This window comes from Camelus bactrianus, chromosome 17, assembly GCF_048773025.1.
Source record: "Camelus bactrianus isolate YW-2024 breed Bactrian camel chromosome 17, ASM4877302v1, whole genome shotgun sequence".
In the NCBI taxonomy this organism is placed as follows: Eukaryota; Metazoa; Chordata; class Mammalia; order Artiodactyla; family Camelidae; genus Camelus; species Camelus bactrianus.
The window spans coordinates 5,395,266-5,411,386 of record NC_133555.1 but is presented as its reverse complement, the minus strand read 5'-3'; the positions used below and the strand labels follow the sequence as shown (position 1 = coordinate 5,411,386).

Genomic DNA, 16,121 nt, shown 5'->3' with positions numbered 1-16,121 from the left:
AACGGGTAAAAGTTTGACTTGGAACAGAATATTTTCATAATCTTAGTATCTTCCCCAAGAGAGTTACCAAATACAAAGGGAAACATAATAACTTTACAGTGGAGAAGACTGGCATTCACCAGCTTATTCAAATGATCAAGGTAAGCATCACCTGTACTAATATTTATTGACATCGCGTGTCCCCTAACATGATATACTGGAAAAGACACAGCATCGCTTCTGTAGTTTTATTACCAAAAATATGTATAACCTCTGTTTAATAATGCAAGCATCAGACAAACCCACATTGAGGAGCATTCTGCAAAATTATGACCAGTACTCATCAAAAATATCAAAGTCATGAAAGACAGGAAATGGCTGAGGAATTGTCACAGGTTGGAGGAGACTAAAAAGGCATAAAACCATGAAGTGCAGGATGGAATCCTGAATTGGATACTGGGACAGGAAAAAGGACACAAGGAAAAAGATTAGGGGAATGTGAATAAGGTCTGTAGTTCAATTAATAGTATTGTACCAGCATTGATTTTCTGGCTATTAAATATTGGATGTTTTCCCCTAAAATCAAAGCATAGATGTATGGTGTCTCCACTTCTGTTCCATATGGTACTGGAATTCCTAGAGAGTGTGACAGTTAAGAAAAATAAATAAAAAGCATTAAGATTGGAAACTGCCTTCATTCGTAAACAACATGATTGACCACATCAAAAATCTTAAAAAAAACCTACAGAAAAAAAGTACTAAGGGAACTTAGTAAGGTCACAGGATAGAAAGACAATAAACAAAAATCTATTGTATTTTTTATATGCTAGCAACAAACAATTGGAAAATGTTAAACTTTTGCTTTTCACAAGACAATTTTAAAAATGAAAAGGCAAGACACAGACTTGGAGAAAATATTGATAAGACATCTCTCTTGTAAAGGATTCATATCCCAAATATATAAAGAATTCTCACAACTCAATAAGAAGGACACAACCCGATTGAAAATGGGCGGAGAGTCAAGAGGCACTTCACAAAAGAAGATAAATGAATGGACAATAAAGTTATGTGAAGATATTTCACAGTGTTAATCAGGAGAGTACAAATTAAAATCATAGTGACGTAACACCTCACACTCACCATAATGACTAAATTTAAAAGACTGACAACATCAAGTGTTGACAAGAATGTGGAGCCACTGGAACTCTCTAACAGTGTTGGTAGGAATGTAAAATGACACAGCTACTTTGGAAATCAGTTTGCCATTTCTTAGAAAGTTAAACATATGATTACCATATGACCTGGTAATTCCACTCCTATGTAGGGTAGACAAAGCTAATCTATGGTGGAAAAAAAAAAATCAGACCAATGGTTGCCCAGGGCAAAGACAGGGAATGAGGGTGGAGAGACTGCAGAGGAGCCCCAGGGGGCAATGGAAATGTTTTGTATCCTGATTGCAGTGCTGGCTGCCTGGGTATACCCACTTTTCAAAACCCATTGAACTGAATACTTAAAAGGAATACTTATTGTAGGTAAACAGACTTTAATACGGCTTTTTTTAAGGTGAAAAAACAAATGATTAGAATGAATGTTTATGCAACAGTTACCTTTTTAAGTGCTTTCCATGTTCTGCATGATCTCACTGAATTCTCAAAACCACCTCATTAGGTAGGACTCCATTGTCCCCACTTTCCAGCCGAGGAGACAGAGGTAGAGCTCATAGTAACGAACAAGGATGTGAGCCCTTGACCACCGTGCTCCTGAGCTCAAACGTCACAGTCTCTTCCTTGACATTAATTATTAATGACATTTATAAAGCTCATCCTGAGGACGTACTAACAAGCCGTCGATCTGGATCAGCCAAGAGAAGTGAGTGTGAACCTAGGAAATGAGGGGAGGAACCCAAAAGAAGAGGCAGCCTGGACTCCTAACTACCTGCATAGGAATCGTCAGGTGACGGGTCCTTGCCTCACCCAAGACTGGCTGAATTAGAATCTCTGGGGTGGGCCTGAGAACCTGCACCTTAATAAGAAGGCTCTCCTCCTCCCCCCATCTTCCCAAGTAAGAAGAATAGAGACAGGTCTGTGCAGAAGAAGGTCTGAGTGTCTGACCAACCTGGGCTTGACTCCTGACCCTTCCAGACCCTTGCTTACCTCTCTGTGCCTCAGCTTTCTTGTCTGCAAATTGGGCATCATCATGGTAGCAGCAGCACCGAGTGGCTGGGCGGTTGACGTGATCTGAGTGAGAATTAGTCACAGCGCTGGCACAGGGGAAGCACTCAGTACTTGCTGGATTAAAGTAACAATTGAATGAGGCCCAGCGCTTTGTCTCTCTCCTTCCTCTCCAGGCCCTGGTCTGGCCTTTATTGCTTACCCCAAGGCGGTCACCATGATGCCACTCTCCCCACTGTGGGCCACCCTGTTCTTCATGATGCTTATCTTCCTGGGCCTGGACAGCCAGGTAAGGGGTGGGGGAGCCCAGGCTGGGAAGGTAGGGGGGGCCAATGCTACCCTTAGGAGCAGTTCGGGGCCCAGACACCACCTCCTGGTCCTGGGTGTCAGGATCAACCAGATCATGGAGGACACGCAGTTGTAGAAAAGCATCTTCTTCTTCCTTTATCTCTGCCCCCATGACATGCCATGCCTCAGGCGGCCACATCGGTCCTCAGTACCACCACCAGCTCCCACTCCCCCATGTCCCACCACCTGCTTCTGTTCTCATTGTCGCCTGTGGGCCTCTCCCAGACCCCTCATCCCCTTGGCAGTCTGCCTTCCTCAGTGGAGGATGTGTAGTTAAAACCAGCAGTCTATCTGTGCCCATTTTCCTTCATCTCCACACAGATGCTTGCACCTACATTTTCTCACACTGTAATTCACCCTGGCCCACTCACCCAACCATCCTCCAGTCCTCTCCTTGGTCTTCCAGCCAGAATCCTGTGGCTACCAGGCTCTCTTCAGCCTCAGAAATCTGCCCTTTGCCCCTCTGCTTCAACGTGGCTGGTTTCCCTAAGAGCCCCGAAGAAGGTCTTCCAGCCAAAGCCAGTCACTCTGCCGTCAGACAGGGGTCTGTCTGCGAGGTGCTGCCCACTACCTGTGACCTTGTGTGAGTCACTTAGCACCCAAGCCCTGTGGCTGGTGTGTCTGTCAACCACGCCAAGTCCAATTTCTTCCCGTGGATGGTTTATCAGAAGCTGCTAAGCCGAGCTGCGGAAGCACCGGGTGTTTTTGCTGATAATCGGCCCTTCTATTATTTCGGGCAGAGGCCTCAGGAGGGATCGGCGGCTTGTGTGTGACAGTGACAGGCCTGCCTCCTCTGCAGAGGGACATGGGGGCTGAGTCGCGGCTCTGCGAGTGTCGGGGCTGAGCCAGGCCAGCACTAGGGCTGAGAAAGCCTGTTTGCAAAGGGGGCTGGAGGCCAGATGTCCATCACAGAGGGTGGATGGCTGCCTGCTCACCCCCAAGTGTGGATGGCACTTCTCTGTGCTTGGACTGTGTCTTTACTTCTTAATCACGTAACCACATGGGCTGGGAGGCTCCTTATACCATCCCCATTTTACAGAGGAAGAAACTGAAGCTCCAAAATGCCAGGTGACTTGCTGGGCCATGCACCAGGTCTCTGTGCCTGTTGGCCCCTGTGCTCTGATGTCTCTTCAGGTCAGGTGCTAAATCAGCAGCCTCCCCTGAATCTCCTTCCTTCCCTGGGGACCTGCGAGAAAGGATGACTACAGTCAGCCTTGCCGGAGAGGCAGGGAAGCCTGGAGGCTAGGAGCCCAGGCCTTGGAGTCAGACAGGACTGGGTCTGAGTCCCAGCTGCATGACTCTTACGGCTGTGTGACTCTGGACGGTCGCTTCACCTCTCTGCGCTACAGTCTCTTTGCACAGTGAGGATGGAAATACCTTTCCCAAGGAGGTAGAAGTGAATCAGAAAGGATTTGGAGCCAAGAAATGGCTCCAGGGAAGGGGGCTGTCCCCACATGGTGACCTCCCTGTGCCACACAGTGGTTGCAGCCCAGCCTCTGGAACAAGGTTGCCTGGTTCAAATTCAGGCTCTGACACGTACTATCTGTGTGACCTCAGAGCAAGTTGCTCTCGTGCTTCCGTGTCTTCATGTACAAAACGGGGATAATGATAGGGCTTAACACATAGAGATCAAATAAATTAATAATTAAGTAAATTAACTGTTTAGCAATGAGTCTGGCACATAACAAGGGCCATGTGTTCACCATCACCATTATAATTATTATTAGTCATTTATCAAACATCTTCTGAGCATCTCCTCTATGCCACTGGAAACAGATGAAAATAACATGGCCCCTGCCATCCGGGATCTCACCTTCTTGTAAGGAGACAGTTAGAAGCAAGCTGAGGTCCCATGGGATGAGGGGTAGGGACTAGGCTTGGAATAGATTCGGGGGTCTGTTCTGCCCGAGCGGGAGACAAGGAGGAGCAGTCAGGAAAAGGCTCGTGCAGGAGATCTGCCCATAGTGCTGGGAGAACCCAGGGAGGGGGTGAGGGGTGCGCTGTGATCTTTGGGCTGGGTGTTGATGGGTGAATAGGAGTGCAACTGATCCCATATCTGGCCTGTCTCAGCATAGCGGAAGCAGATGCCCAGTGGCTCAAGTCTGCCTGCACAGTCTGGCTGGGCGCAGAGACTCACCCAGCCCGAACACGAGAGCTGAATGTGGCTCACCTGACTGCCTCCACCCAGCAGAGGGGCATCTGCCCACCAGATGCCAAGGGCAGGGGAGCTGTCACAGTCCTGGAGGATGAGCACGTCACGTCCCACCCTCAGGGACTGACCAGAGCCTGCCACCAGCAGAGCACTCAGCTCTCAGGACGGTTATAGAGACTCCTGACTTGGCTCCAAGGCAGAAGCTGGGTCTCATTTAAGTCGCTGACCCCAGGACAGGGCCCAGCACGTAGGTACATGACAGGCAGCATGAGGGAAAGGCGTTGTAGCTTTAGAGTCAGGAGACCTCATTTCAAGTCCTGACTGCTACTCCTTGCTGAGACACGTTGGGCAGGTTGCTTCCCCTCTCTGAGCCTCAGGGTCCTCATGCATCAAATGGGCTTCCTGGAGTGCTGTAAATGCCGGGCTTACTGCTTTTGTTCTTGGGCCTTTGCTGGCGTGAGTAAGTGTGGGAATGAAGGTGAGGCTTGGTGGGAGGGAAGCCCAGGGCTTAGGGCTGCTGCGCTTGCCTGGAGCCAGGGCCACGAAGGGCTCACACCACCGTATCTACCCTGTCCAGTTCGTGTGCGTGGAAAGCCTTGTGACGGCCGTGGTGGACATGTACCCCAAGGTCTTCCGGAGGGGCTATCGGCGGGAGCTGCTCATCCTGGCCCTGTCGGTCATCTCCTATTTTCTGGGCCTTGTGATGCTGACGGAGGTGAGTGATGTGGACACAGGTCAGTGATGTGAACAGGGGAGCACAAGGTTCAGTGCCTGAGCTTTGGGTTCAGCAGGTCTGACGTCAGATCCCAGCTGTCACGTTGACTAGCTGTGTGACCTGCCAGGTCTAGTGCTTCTCAGGGACTCAGTTTTCTCATCTCTGTAATGGGTTTTTGTGAGAATCCAGGGAAAGTTTTTATGAAGCCCTTCGCACAATGTCTTGCATGTGTAAATGCTCTGCTTAAGGTCTCCACTGTCACTGCCAGAGGAGAACAGAACTCACAGAGGGAAAGCCTGGGTTAATCTAGTCATCGTGAGAGTCTCGATGCCTGGGCCACCCCTTACAGTCACTTCTGGGTGAAGGGGACAGTGTCCCTATGGAACCCTTGACTGCTTATGTTTATTGGTCTCAAGTTCAGAGCAGGCTTTTCTGGGGCACCACTGAGAACAGACACACAAGAGGAAATCGGGCACCTTCAGGCACTATGTGTTCCAGCCCCAGCCCTCCACGTGTACCCTCTTGTCTCTGCGGGGTCTGTGAGTGAGGAGGGGTTCACCATGACCCCCAGATTAAGACTGCCTCATAAAACCATGTTTCTCCCCTCCTGCTGCCATCCTGTCTAATAAGTACTTTCTCAAGTACCTGGGGAAGGTGAGATTAGATCTTTTTCCACATACTCACAAAATTAATTTATTTAAAAAGACAAAAACAAAAAAACAAAACAAAACGAAACAAAAAAAAAACCCTGTTGCCTAGAGACAAGAAGAGCTTTTGTAAGAAACATGGAAAAAAATGAGGGATTTCAGACCATGTCCAAGCCACTGATGTGATACTGAGGTTGGTCTGTTGATCCTTCTCATCCTCCACTTCTCAGCTCAAATGCCACCTCCTCCTGGAAGCCACCTCTGCTTTCCTCCCCCCACTAGCACTTCATTCTAAGCTCAGCCCAGCCTCCCTCTGGCTGTTACAATGACCTGTCTATTCACCTGCCTCCCCCACTGGGCCCTGGGGTCCTTGGGAACTGGAGCTGGCCTTGCTCAGCTTGGCACCCCCAGGGCCTGGCACTGGGTGGGCTCTGGGGTGTGGCGGCTCATGTCATTACTGCTCCTAGTCATTGTCACATTAATGGGGGTGGTAATCAGCATCTGAGCAAAGGACTGTACAGCACTTCCCGTTTCCACCTGGCCTCTCACACAGAAAACAGCACTGCAGTGAGCAGGGCTTCATTGGGTGCTGATTAATCACAGGGAGCCAAGTCTTGTCACTTACAAATTGAGGGGTTAACCTGATGCCTTAAAGAGGCTGCTGGGGCTACAAGGAGGGCAGGCGTCGGCGGGGCGCCCCTGACTTGTAGCAGGTGGGCAGAGGGCCTTCCTGGACACACCGCCCTGGGTGCCCCCAGCTCACAGAGCCTTTGTGCCCCCACCCCAGGCCTCGGGTCTGCCCCGGGCACCCCAGGCCCATCAGGGAGCCAGCGCTGTGCCCTCCCAAGACTATGAGTCAGCAGACACAAGGCCCCACAGGCCAACCTCTCCCTCCACGGAGGCGTGTCTGTGAACCAACACACCGGGGACGTTCAAATTGCCAAATGGGCCGTGTCAGCCTCAGTAATTGCTGGCAGGATCTTCTCCCTCATTTATGCTCATTTAAAGCTCGGCTCTAGGGAAAAAAATAGTCCTCAAATGCCTCATTTTCCACTGAGGCAATTTGGTGGTGGCTGAGGGTGGGGGCTCTGCAGCCAGATGCCTGGGTCCAGGCCTCAGCCCGCGACGGGCTAGCTGGGTGACCTGCCGCCAGTGTCCTCACCACCCCGTGCCTCAGTGGCCCCACATGAACACCGAGGACAGCAGCAGCGCCTGCCTGGTGATCACACTGGGCAGAATCAGCCAGACTGAGGTGTGGGAAGCGGTTAAGAAAGAGCCGGCACTTGGGGGGCACTATGGTAGGGCGTCCTTCTGTTTTGTTTTGTTTTTTTTTTTTTTCTTTAATATACGATGTGCTGGGAAGGAGATCCTCGGGAGAGCAACCAGAGGGCCAACTCAGAGTAACTCGGAAAGCCAGGCCCCCCGCCGCTCCTTCTCACAGACGTGAATGCCGCCTTGTCCGGCACAGAAGGGGGGGCCCCTGGCCAGATACGGCCCAGAGATGTGTTGTGTTTCACCCTCGCCGTGGTTTTTTAAGAAGACAAAGAATTGACCAAAATTAAAGAGAAAGATTTCTTGAGAAAATCTGGATTTTTGACGACTTCCCGAAAATCTGCAGGTCCGGCTGCACCCAGGCCTGCATCCCCCAGCAGGAGTCAACCACAGTTGTGTGGGGCCCATGAACTCCTGTTAGCCACAGCCCCCACCACTCCCAGGCATCACACACTGGGACCACTTGTGTCAGCACTGAGGTGTTCCCCCTGATCTAGCTGAAGAGATGAATGAGGAAACAGCCCCCGGGTATGTGGTCTCACATGATGGGAGGAGGCCTGGGGGCTGCGGGACCACGAGGAAGAAGCTTCATTCCAGTAACTGCCCACGTCAGACACACAACGAGGATGTACAGGGTTAGTCCTGGCCTCTTAAACAACCCCCAATTCTGGCATCAGAATGCCCTCCCTCCTGGCTGTCCCTCCCTTTTGCACTTTTATTTCCCCTGCTTTTGATTGTGTCCTGCTAAGGATCTCATTGTCTTATAGGATTTTCTTTATAGATCTCAGCCCTTCCCACACCTGCATCTGGCCTCCCCTGCCTCCTAGAGCTCTTCCCAGATCACCAAGACCAGCCAAGCTCGCACTTCCTAGGCCTTCCACTGAACCTAATCGTCACAAATCTGCATACTACAGAACTGGCCCACGTCATTCCTGCATCCCTCAAAGGTTGCACACCTACTCTGTACAGAGTCTTTGGCTAGATACAGGGGCACAGCTGTGGACAAGCCATTCAGAGTCCCTCCCCCATGGGGTGCTCACTCCACACGATTTAACTTGCACTTAACTGGGACCTACTGCAAGCCAGGCCTTGCACTGAGGGCGGGAGACACACGGAGGACCACTGTGGGAGCCTTCGCAATGGGAGCTCAGAGCTAACAGAGCAGCTGATGGGGGGACCTTTTTAAAAATCATGAATCCATAAAGTGTGAATGAAAGAATGAGAACTGCCAGGGAGGGCTTTTGGAGGAGGTGACATCTGAGCTGAGCTTTGAAGGAACTTACCCAGTGGAAGGGAACCGCATGTGCAAAGGGATAGAGGTGAGACTGTCCCTCAGTCTGTCCAGGAGGGGGCATGTTGAGGGTGGCTGTGGGAAGGGAGCTGAGGCCAGGTGAGGAGGGCAGCCCTGGCTGGCAGGCTGAAGGAAGCCAAGCTGCAGAGTGACATGGTTGGATGTGCACATGGGAAAGATCCCTGTGAAAGCTGGTGCATGGAAGGGTAAGGAAAGGGTGAGGCTGGAGGCAGGGAGGCCAGTGGGGAGGCTGTCGGAGCCATGTGGGGAGAAGGGCTGAGCCTACTCCACCTCCAGCCTCTGGATTTCTGTGTTGTCTCTGGCTTTGGGGGTACAGAGACAAGACGAACCCTTGCAATCCCAGCAACTCACAGAGGGTGGTCCTAGGGGGCGCCCTGGTGTGGAGGGTGCAGCATTCTAGGACGCTAGGGAGACCAGTCTGCCCTGGTGGAAGTGACTCCTGGCTGGTGGTAGCCACAGAGCAGAGGGCCCTTCCCGAGGCCGGCTGACTGGCCCTGCTCTCCCTGTGTCTTCATTCCTCTGTCCGTGTGCCTCTCTTCCTGCCTGCAGGGCGGCATGTACATCTTCCAGCTCTTTGACTCCTACGCCGCCAGCGGCATGTGCCTTCTCTTCGTGGCCATCTTTGAGTGCATCTGCATTGGCTGGGTGTACGGTGAGCAGAGGCCGAGCCCGCCCACACCCCAGATGGGGCCACGGTGCCCAGCGCAGGGTGCTTCGGGCCTGGGTGGGCTTAGCTCCTCTGTGGCTGGTTTCCATCTGCATGGACCTCTTTGTCCTTCCCCTGAGGGACTTCTTGGCCCTTCCCACTTGTTGGGAGACCTTCCTCCTCTTATACCCCTGCAGCACAGGGAGGGGTTCCAGGCTCCAGCACTGTGACCTTGGGTCTGCCTTTTTGCCCCTGGGGCTCAGTTTTCCCATCTGTAAAATGGGGTAGTCACCACCATGTCTCTAAGTGTGAGGCAAAACAGCCAGCCCAGTGCCTGGCCCTCTGTCAGCATCTCCCATTCCCCAAACCAAATGAGTGGGTGAGGATTGCTGGGCTCAGTGATGATGGACACCCCCGAGCATGGCTTTGGAATAGACACCCCACAGGCTACCTCGCCAGGCCCTCACGTTCAGAACCCCAACCCCTACCCCCACACAAGTAACCTAGCTCCTGGCCTTGCGTCAAAGGGACCACCTTCCACCTTTTCCCCAGAAACTCCTCACCGTTTCCTGGGCGTCACTGCCCGAGGTCGGGTGGGGTCTTCCTGAAAGCAGACCAGAAGCCCTCCTCCCACAGTTTATCCTGAAACCTCACATATGTAAGTCCTTGGTAGTTTTTAAAGCGGTAAATAAGGTCCCTGCTGCAATTGTCTCAGGCTGGGGGAAGCAGACGCTCATTGCCTTTCCTCTGAGTCTTGTACAGAAATGCTCTGGGGTGTGTGTGCCCGTCTGCTTTATTCTGGACAGGAAGCAACCGCTTCTATGATAACATCGAAGATATGATTGGCTACCGGCCGCTGTCACTCATTAAATGGTGCTGGAAGGTTGTGACCCCCGGGATTTGTGCGGTAAGGGTCCCCCAGGAGCTGCCTGCAGCCCAGCCACCCACCACTTCTCTACTCCAGAGCCCAGGCCAGGCCGAGGCTGAGACTGAGGAGGGGATGTCCCCCTGGGGGACCCTCTGTGCATTCCCAAAGCCCGAGGCACCCTACACCTTTCGAAGCTGGCAGTGGGGACAGTCTCTGAGCTTGGCCTCACTAGGACCCAGCCCTGCCACCAGCTTGCTGTGTGACTGAGCAAGTCACCTCCCTTCTCGGGGCCTGATTCCGTGCCCGCAAACTGGGCAGCTGGGACCTGCTTCTGTGGGAGCTGAGGGTCCCGTGAACATTTGGCTCTGCTCTTGGCAGTGAAGCAGCAGCCTGGGGGTAAAGAGGGGCCCACACTCTGACCCTCGGACCAGACCGTGAGGATGAGGTGAGAGGATGTTTAATTAAAAACAAAACAGTGCTCTTCACCCGGTTCTCGGCACTGGAAGTATCTCAAAGCACCTTCACAAACATCTTGCTTCTGAAAGGAAGCAAGGCCAAGGCTTCTGCAGGGCGGGGAGGGTCTTGCAGGCTCTGTGAGGGTCTGTTCCCTGTGTTTCTCGCCGTGGACCGAGCAGGGCCTCGCCTCTCCGAGGCTGCCACACGGGATGGACCGTCTTCCCTGCTGGCCACCTTTGTGCAGGCTCAGGGTCCCCCACCCCAGGGACCTCTCCCCGTCTTCCCGCAGGGCATCTTCATCTTCTTCCTGGTCAAGTACAAGCCCCTCAAGTACAACAACGTCTACACCTACCCCGCCTGGGGCTACGGCATCGGCTGGCTCATGGCCCTGTCCTCCATGCTCTGTATCCCGCTGTGGGTCTTCATCAAGGTGTGGAAGACAGAGGGGACGCTGCCTGAGGTGAGCGGGGCTGGCTGTGCTGGGCGGGCTGGTGAGCACCGGTGCAGCCATGGGCGCCTCCGGGTCCCAGCTTCCTCATCTGGGCAGTGGGTGTGTGAGAATGTGCCCCCACGTGTCTCTCGGGGGATCCTGGCCAGCTCCTCCCTGGCAGGTGTCTGTCGTTACTATTGTGCTGAGGCCTCAGAGTTGAGCCATTTTCCCTGAGCTTGGCCTCAGTTTCCTCATCTGTAAAATGGACCAACAGCAGTCCCTCACGTCCAGAGGTTGGTTGTTGTGGACTCAGCGAGTGCAGAGAGGGAGAGCAATTAGACCAGGACCTGGGACAGAGAAGGACCAAGTGTTAGCTCTGATGGTTCTGTGGATTCCATTCATTCAAGACCCATTCCCACAACACAGGGAGCTGGTCTGACACTGTGGGACACCTGTTATGTGTCATCACCCGGCCAGGCTCTCTCCGTCTGCATCTCCTTTAGTCCTCAGAGCCAGCCGGGGTGAAAGGCATCACTGTCCATATTTAACAGGTGAGGGAAACTGAAGCTCAGAGAACTTAAGTCACTTGCCTAAGATCTCAGCCAAAAATTAGCAAATCAAATTTTTTAAACAATTTTATCAAAGTACATTTTCTATATCATAAAATTCACCCATTTCAGGTGTACAACTCTGTGGTTTTTTAGTAGCTTTCCGGGTAGTGCAATTATCACCATAAATCAGTTTGCAAACCTTTTTATCTCCCTAATGAGATCCCCAGTGCCCATTCACAGTAAGCCCTGTTCCCAGCCCTAGACACCCACAAGTCTGCCTCTGTCTCTGTGCACGTGCCTCTTCTGGATGCTTCCTGTCCTTGGAACCACGCAGTACATGGTCTCTTGGTAACGGAGTGAACTAGGACCCCGCCCTTCGACACACACCACACACACCCCCGCCCCCGGCGCCTATCTTCCCTTCACTCTCCCACCTGCGGGCGGATCAGAAGGTCTGAGTCAGTTTCTCACCCATTTAGCAAACTGTCTGCTGTGCTCTAGACACTCTTCGAAGCCATCTGCAAACACTAAGCCATTGAATCCTCGTAGCAGTGCCGTGAGGTGGAGGCCCTTCCTCTCCCCATGGTACAGAGGAGGCAGCTGTGGCACAGAGAAATGAAGCAAGTTGCCCAAGGGCACACAGCCTTGGAGTGGCAGAGTGGGTTCCCTGGAGGCCTTGCTCTCGGGCCCCCCCACCTCGTTTCTGCCCCAGTGCAGCACCACAGGGGGGATTCGGGCTGACCAGTATCTCCCAGGCCATGGCCATAGGCGAGTGCCAGCCCAGAGTCGGCTCCAGCCAGCCCGCCTGCCCACGGAGGGGCCTGGGCTCCAGAAAAGCCAGAGTGCAGCCAGAAGGAGCAAGCAGAGAAGGAAGGGCCCTCTCTCCAGCCTGCTCGTCCCCCAGAGCAAGTCCGGGGCCTCAGCAGGGCAAGGGCGCTTGTTAACTCTCATGCGGGACCAGACATGTCCAGAGGAGAGCAGTCCTGGGGCCCTAACACCTTGGCCCTGTAGGCCCCTGCCAGTTAGTTCCCCACCCTCTGTTGCCAGAAGATTCTGTCAGCTGATGGGAAGGATCTGGAAGGAAAAACAGGGTCAGTGGTACCCACCTCAGGGAATTGCTGTGAGGGCGGATAGTCTGGGTGCTAAGAGCTGTGAACTGGGCAACAAATCTGGGCCTCAGGGCAACCCTAGAGGCAGATGACGCTGTTACGCCTTTGACAGAGGAGGGAACGAGGCGCAGGGGCTGAGTTCTGGCCCCAGTACGTGGTAGAACTGGGATTCAAGCCCAGGTGCCTGGCCTTGGAGCCCTTGCTCCCAAGACCTGCCCTGTGTCAAGACCCTGGTGCCCCGGGGGGTGTTCAGCATGGGGAGGTCTGCCCATTAATCTCCCCCTGGGCAGGATCTGAGAGAGACAACAGAACCTTGATCGTGAGAAACTAACCACCCAAACGTCTTTCCAGCCTTCTGTGGAAAAGGTTTATGCCCAGAAAAGGCCTCCTAAATCCTGACCTGACGTCTTCTCTCAAGGGAACCTGGGGGCACACGTGAGGCTGAGGTGTGGGGCCTGAGGCGGGACCGTGCGGGCAGGAGTGTGTGTCAGGGGTCTGCCCGTGGCCTCCGCTCCCTCATCGGTAGAGTGCCGGCCACTCTGCAAGGCGCCGTGAGGCTGTGGCCGTGAGCGTCAGCATCAGAGAGCATGTTTCCTTCATCAGACAGGGCCACCTATTCCCCTGGATGTGGTGACGTCTTTCTGTGGGGACTGTCCTCATTTGTCCAGCAGCTCCTCCTCACAGCAGCCCTCCAGGCAGGTGCTCCTGCCCCCTTTCACAGGCGGGGAGATGCAGCTTGGAGATGTTGGGTGACTTGCCCCGCGGGGAGTGAGTGGCCAAGCAGCGCTAGCTTCTCCGTGTCCACGGGAAGCAGGGATGCGGCCAGCAGCCTGGGTACAGCGCTCGCGCCCTGGGCCCCTGCAGCGGCCCAGTGCGGGCCTGGGCCCTTCCGCTGACCGTCTCCAACTCCTCAGCCAACTCCTCGTTGTCCCCCTGTCTGGGGGCTGTGGGAGAGGGGGAGACTGAGACCCAGGGAGGTCAATTCATTGTCCAGGACAGAGCTCTGAGTGGCAGAGCTGCAGCCCAGCCTCAGTCTGATGGGTTCATGGCCCCGAGGCATCCACTGTGCTGTGGGAGGCACCCAGGCAGGCCTAGGACCCCGGCAGCCGTGTTCAGACAGCTCTCCTCTCCCCCCACCTAGAAATTCCGGAAGTTGACCATCCCCAGCGCCGATCTGAAAATGCGGGGCAAGCTTGGGGCAGGCCCACGGACGGTGACGGTTAATGACTGTGATGCCAAACTCAAGGGCGATGGGACCATTGCAGCCATCACAGAGAAGGAGACGCACTTCTGAGCGCCGCCTGCCACCTCGATGCCTCTCCTCCTCCTCCTCCTCCGCCGTGTGTACAAATGAACACCCGAACCGCGTACTTCACCTAATGGTAGAGGCTTGCTCGTTTGGCACAGGATTTATTAACAAGTTAATTTTAAGGTGGCCATGTCCACTCTGGTTTAAAGTCACATTCCCCTCCTCGCCCCCCAGTTGTCATGTAAGTAACAGTACGGAGACATAATCCTGCACAGGGACTAGCAGTCTTCTTGTGCTAGGATGGTTTTAACGAGTGTTTGCTGGGGTTTAGGAACAAGTTGTCTCCTAGGGTCCAACTTTTATACTCGGGCTGCAGGGCAGGTGGGTGGGTGCCATGCCTGCCCTCCCCTGTCAGCCTTTTAACCGACCGGTCTGTGTCCCATGTTTGTCCCTGACGGTTGCAGCTGCCCCTCCTCCGAGCCTCCAGGCTTTCCCTTCAGACCCTCCCTTTGTCATCCCCACCTTCCTAGAGGTGGGCTTGCAGACAGCAAGCTATGTCACAGGGGAAACAAAAGGTCGCACCAGACTCGGGACTCCTGGATAGCAGGCCGCGCTCTGGTCCCACCAAGTGGCCTGGGGCACTCCCCTCCCGTCCTCGGCCCGAGCTTCTGCATCTCCCCAATGGGGAGGCCTGGATCAGGTGATCTCTGAGATTTTTCCCGGCCACATCTCTTGAGGATTCTCTCTGCATGCCTCACTGGCTTGCAGACCTGCTGGTTGATCTTGGATTCTTCTGAAGACTTGCAGGCTGTCATCCCTGCTTCCACCCCCCTCCCACCCACTTATTTAAAACTAAGTTTATCATGGAAGCTGTATGGTTTGATTTCATCCGTGAGTGGCCCCGTCCTCTGGAGACCAGCCAGGTCCTCAGCCCCATGGCAGGGCACCTCCTGTCTGTCCTCTCTCACCCTCAGTTCTGCCTCTCTGTCCTGTCACTACTCCAGCCAGGATCTGCATGCTGGGGCCTTCCCCCAGCCTCCCGGGAGGAGCTACAGTCCAGCCTGGAGCCTGGGTTCATCCTCCACCCCCTTCTTTACCCCTTGCCCTCCGCTCTCTCTCGTACCATCATGCTACCTCCAGTCCCTTCCCTGTCCTTCCTGTCACCAGCAGAACCTTGGAACCTTCTCGAGGCTTCTTCCCTACCTTTTTCCCAGGAGCTGTCCCACCTGCCTCTCCGGCCAGGGTGCTGGGAAGCCTCAGCGCTCACTGGAGGGGAGACCCGGGCTCCCGCCCCTCTCCCAGTGGGTGCAGGCCTGGGGTCTGCGGAGGAGGCTGCCGCTGCTCCAGGCCTCCCTGGCTGATCCTCTCTTTTTTAATTGGATTTGACGTCAAATCTCTGCCTTGGATCCTGAGTTATTTGGGGACAGGGAAGGTGCATTCTTTATCCTTTTCCTTTATGTTCCCAATTTCTTTGGTGGAAACTCAACCTTTCTTCAAACAGAGGAGTTGGTTTCCTGTAATGACCCTGTGTGTTTGATTCACCCCACTCCCAGCTTCTCTGCTCTGACCAGCCCCCACCTGAAGCCTGCGTTTGCTAAGACGGATGCCCAGGACCCCCCAGGAGGTCGGGATGCCTGGGTCTGGGCCCCCCTTTTGCACACACAGCCCAGGCCTGCCCGGCATCTCCTTGAGCTGTCTGATCCCGTGGACCCGGGAAATGGATGTGGGAAGATCCGGGCTCAGGCTGAGCCCCCTGCCTATGTTCATCCTTGTCTGCTCTTCTCCCATCAAGTCGGGGAGGAGTCTCCCCAGTGTTGCTGCTACTGGTTCTCCACCAACCGCTCTCACCAGTGCACAGCCCTGCCTTCCGGGGACGCACTGCATTGTACAAGCAACACAACACTTCACTCACTTAACACGACTCATGGGGCAGAGCGGAGGAGGGCTTTTGTTCTTCGTTTTTTTGTAATTTCCTACTAGTATTTGGGTAACTTTGGGGGGTGGGGAGGGCAATGTGGGGGCAGGTGATTCATCATTGTGGTGACTTTTTTGATATTCCTTAGAAACAATACATCCTTTCTGAGATATTTACAGTATTATTAAAAATGAAAAAGGTTGTACTGTTTTGCATAATGGACGTTTTTATTGAGTATTCAAAGGGTACACGATTGTCGGCTTACTCATTTTTAAATATTAAAGAAATGAACAAACTCTCT

At 53.7% G+C, this 16,121-nt stretch overlaps 1 protein-coding gene across 2 annotated transcripts in view; it reads left to right on the top strand.

The window, feature by feature from the left end:
• The window catches only part of SLC6A11 (solute carrier family 6 member 11), a 113,038-nt gene extending 97,601 nt beyond the window's left edge, over positions 1-15,437 (top strand). The window contains exons 9-14 of one of the 2 annotated variants that reach the window (XM_074344345.1): positions 2,327-2,439; positions 5,228-5,365; positions 9,146-9,248; positions 10,049-10,149; positions 10,856-11,026; positions 13,798-15,437. In XM_074344345.1, the coding sequence (XP_074200446.1) occupies positions 2,327-2,439; positions 5,228-5,365; positions 9,146-9,248; positions 10,049-10,149; positions 10,856-11,026; positions 13,798-13,950 (779 nt within the window). In that variant the 3' untranslated portion in view covers positions 13,951-15,437. The remainder of the gene's footprint in view (positions 1-2,326; positions 2,440-5,227; positions 5,366-9,145; positions 9,249-10,048; positions 10,150-10,855; positions 11,027-13,797) is intronic. The other variant, XM_074344346.1, reaches the window with a different exon arrangement.
• The last annotated feature ends 684 nt before the right edge of the window (positions 15,438-16,121 follow it).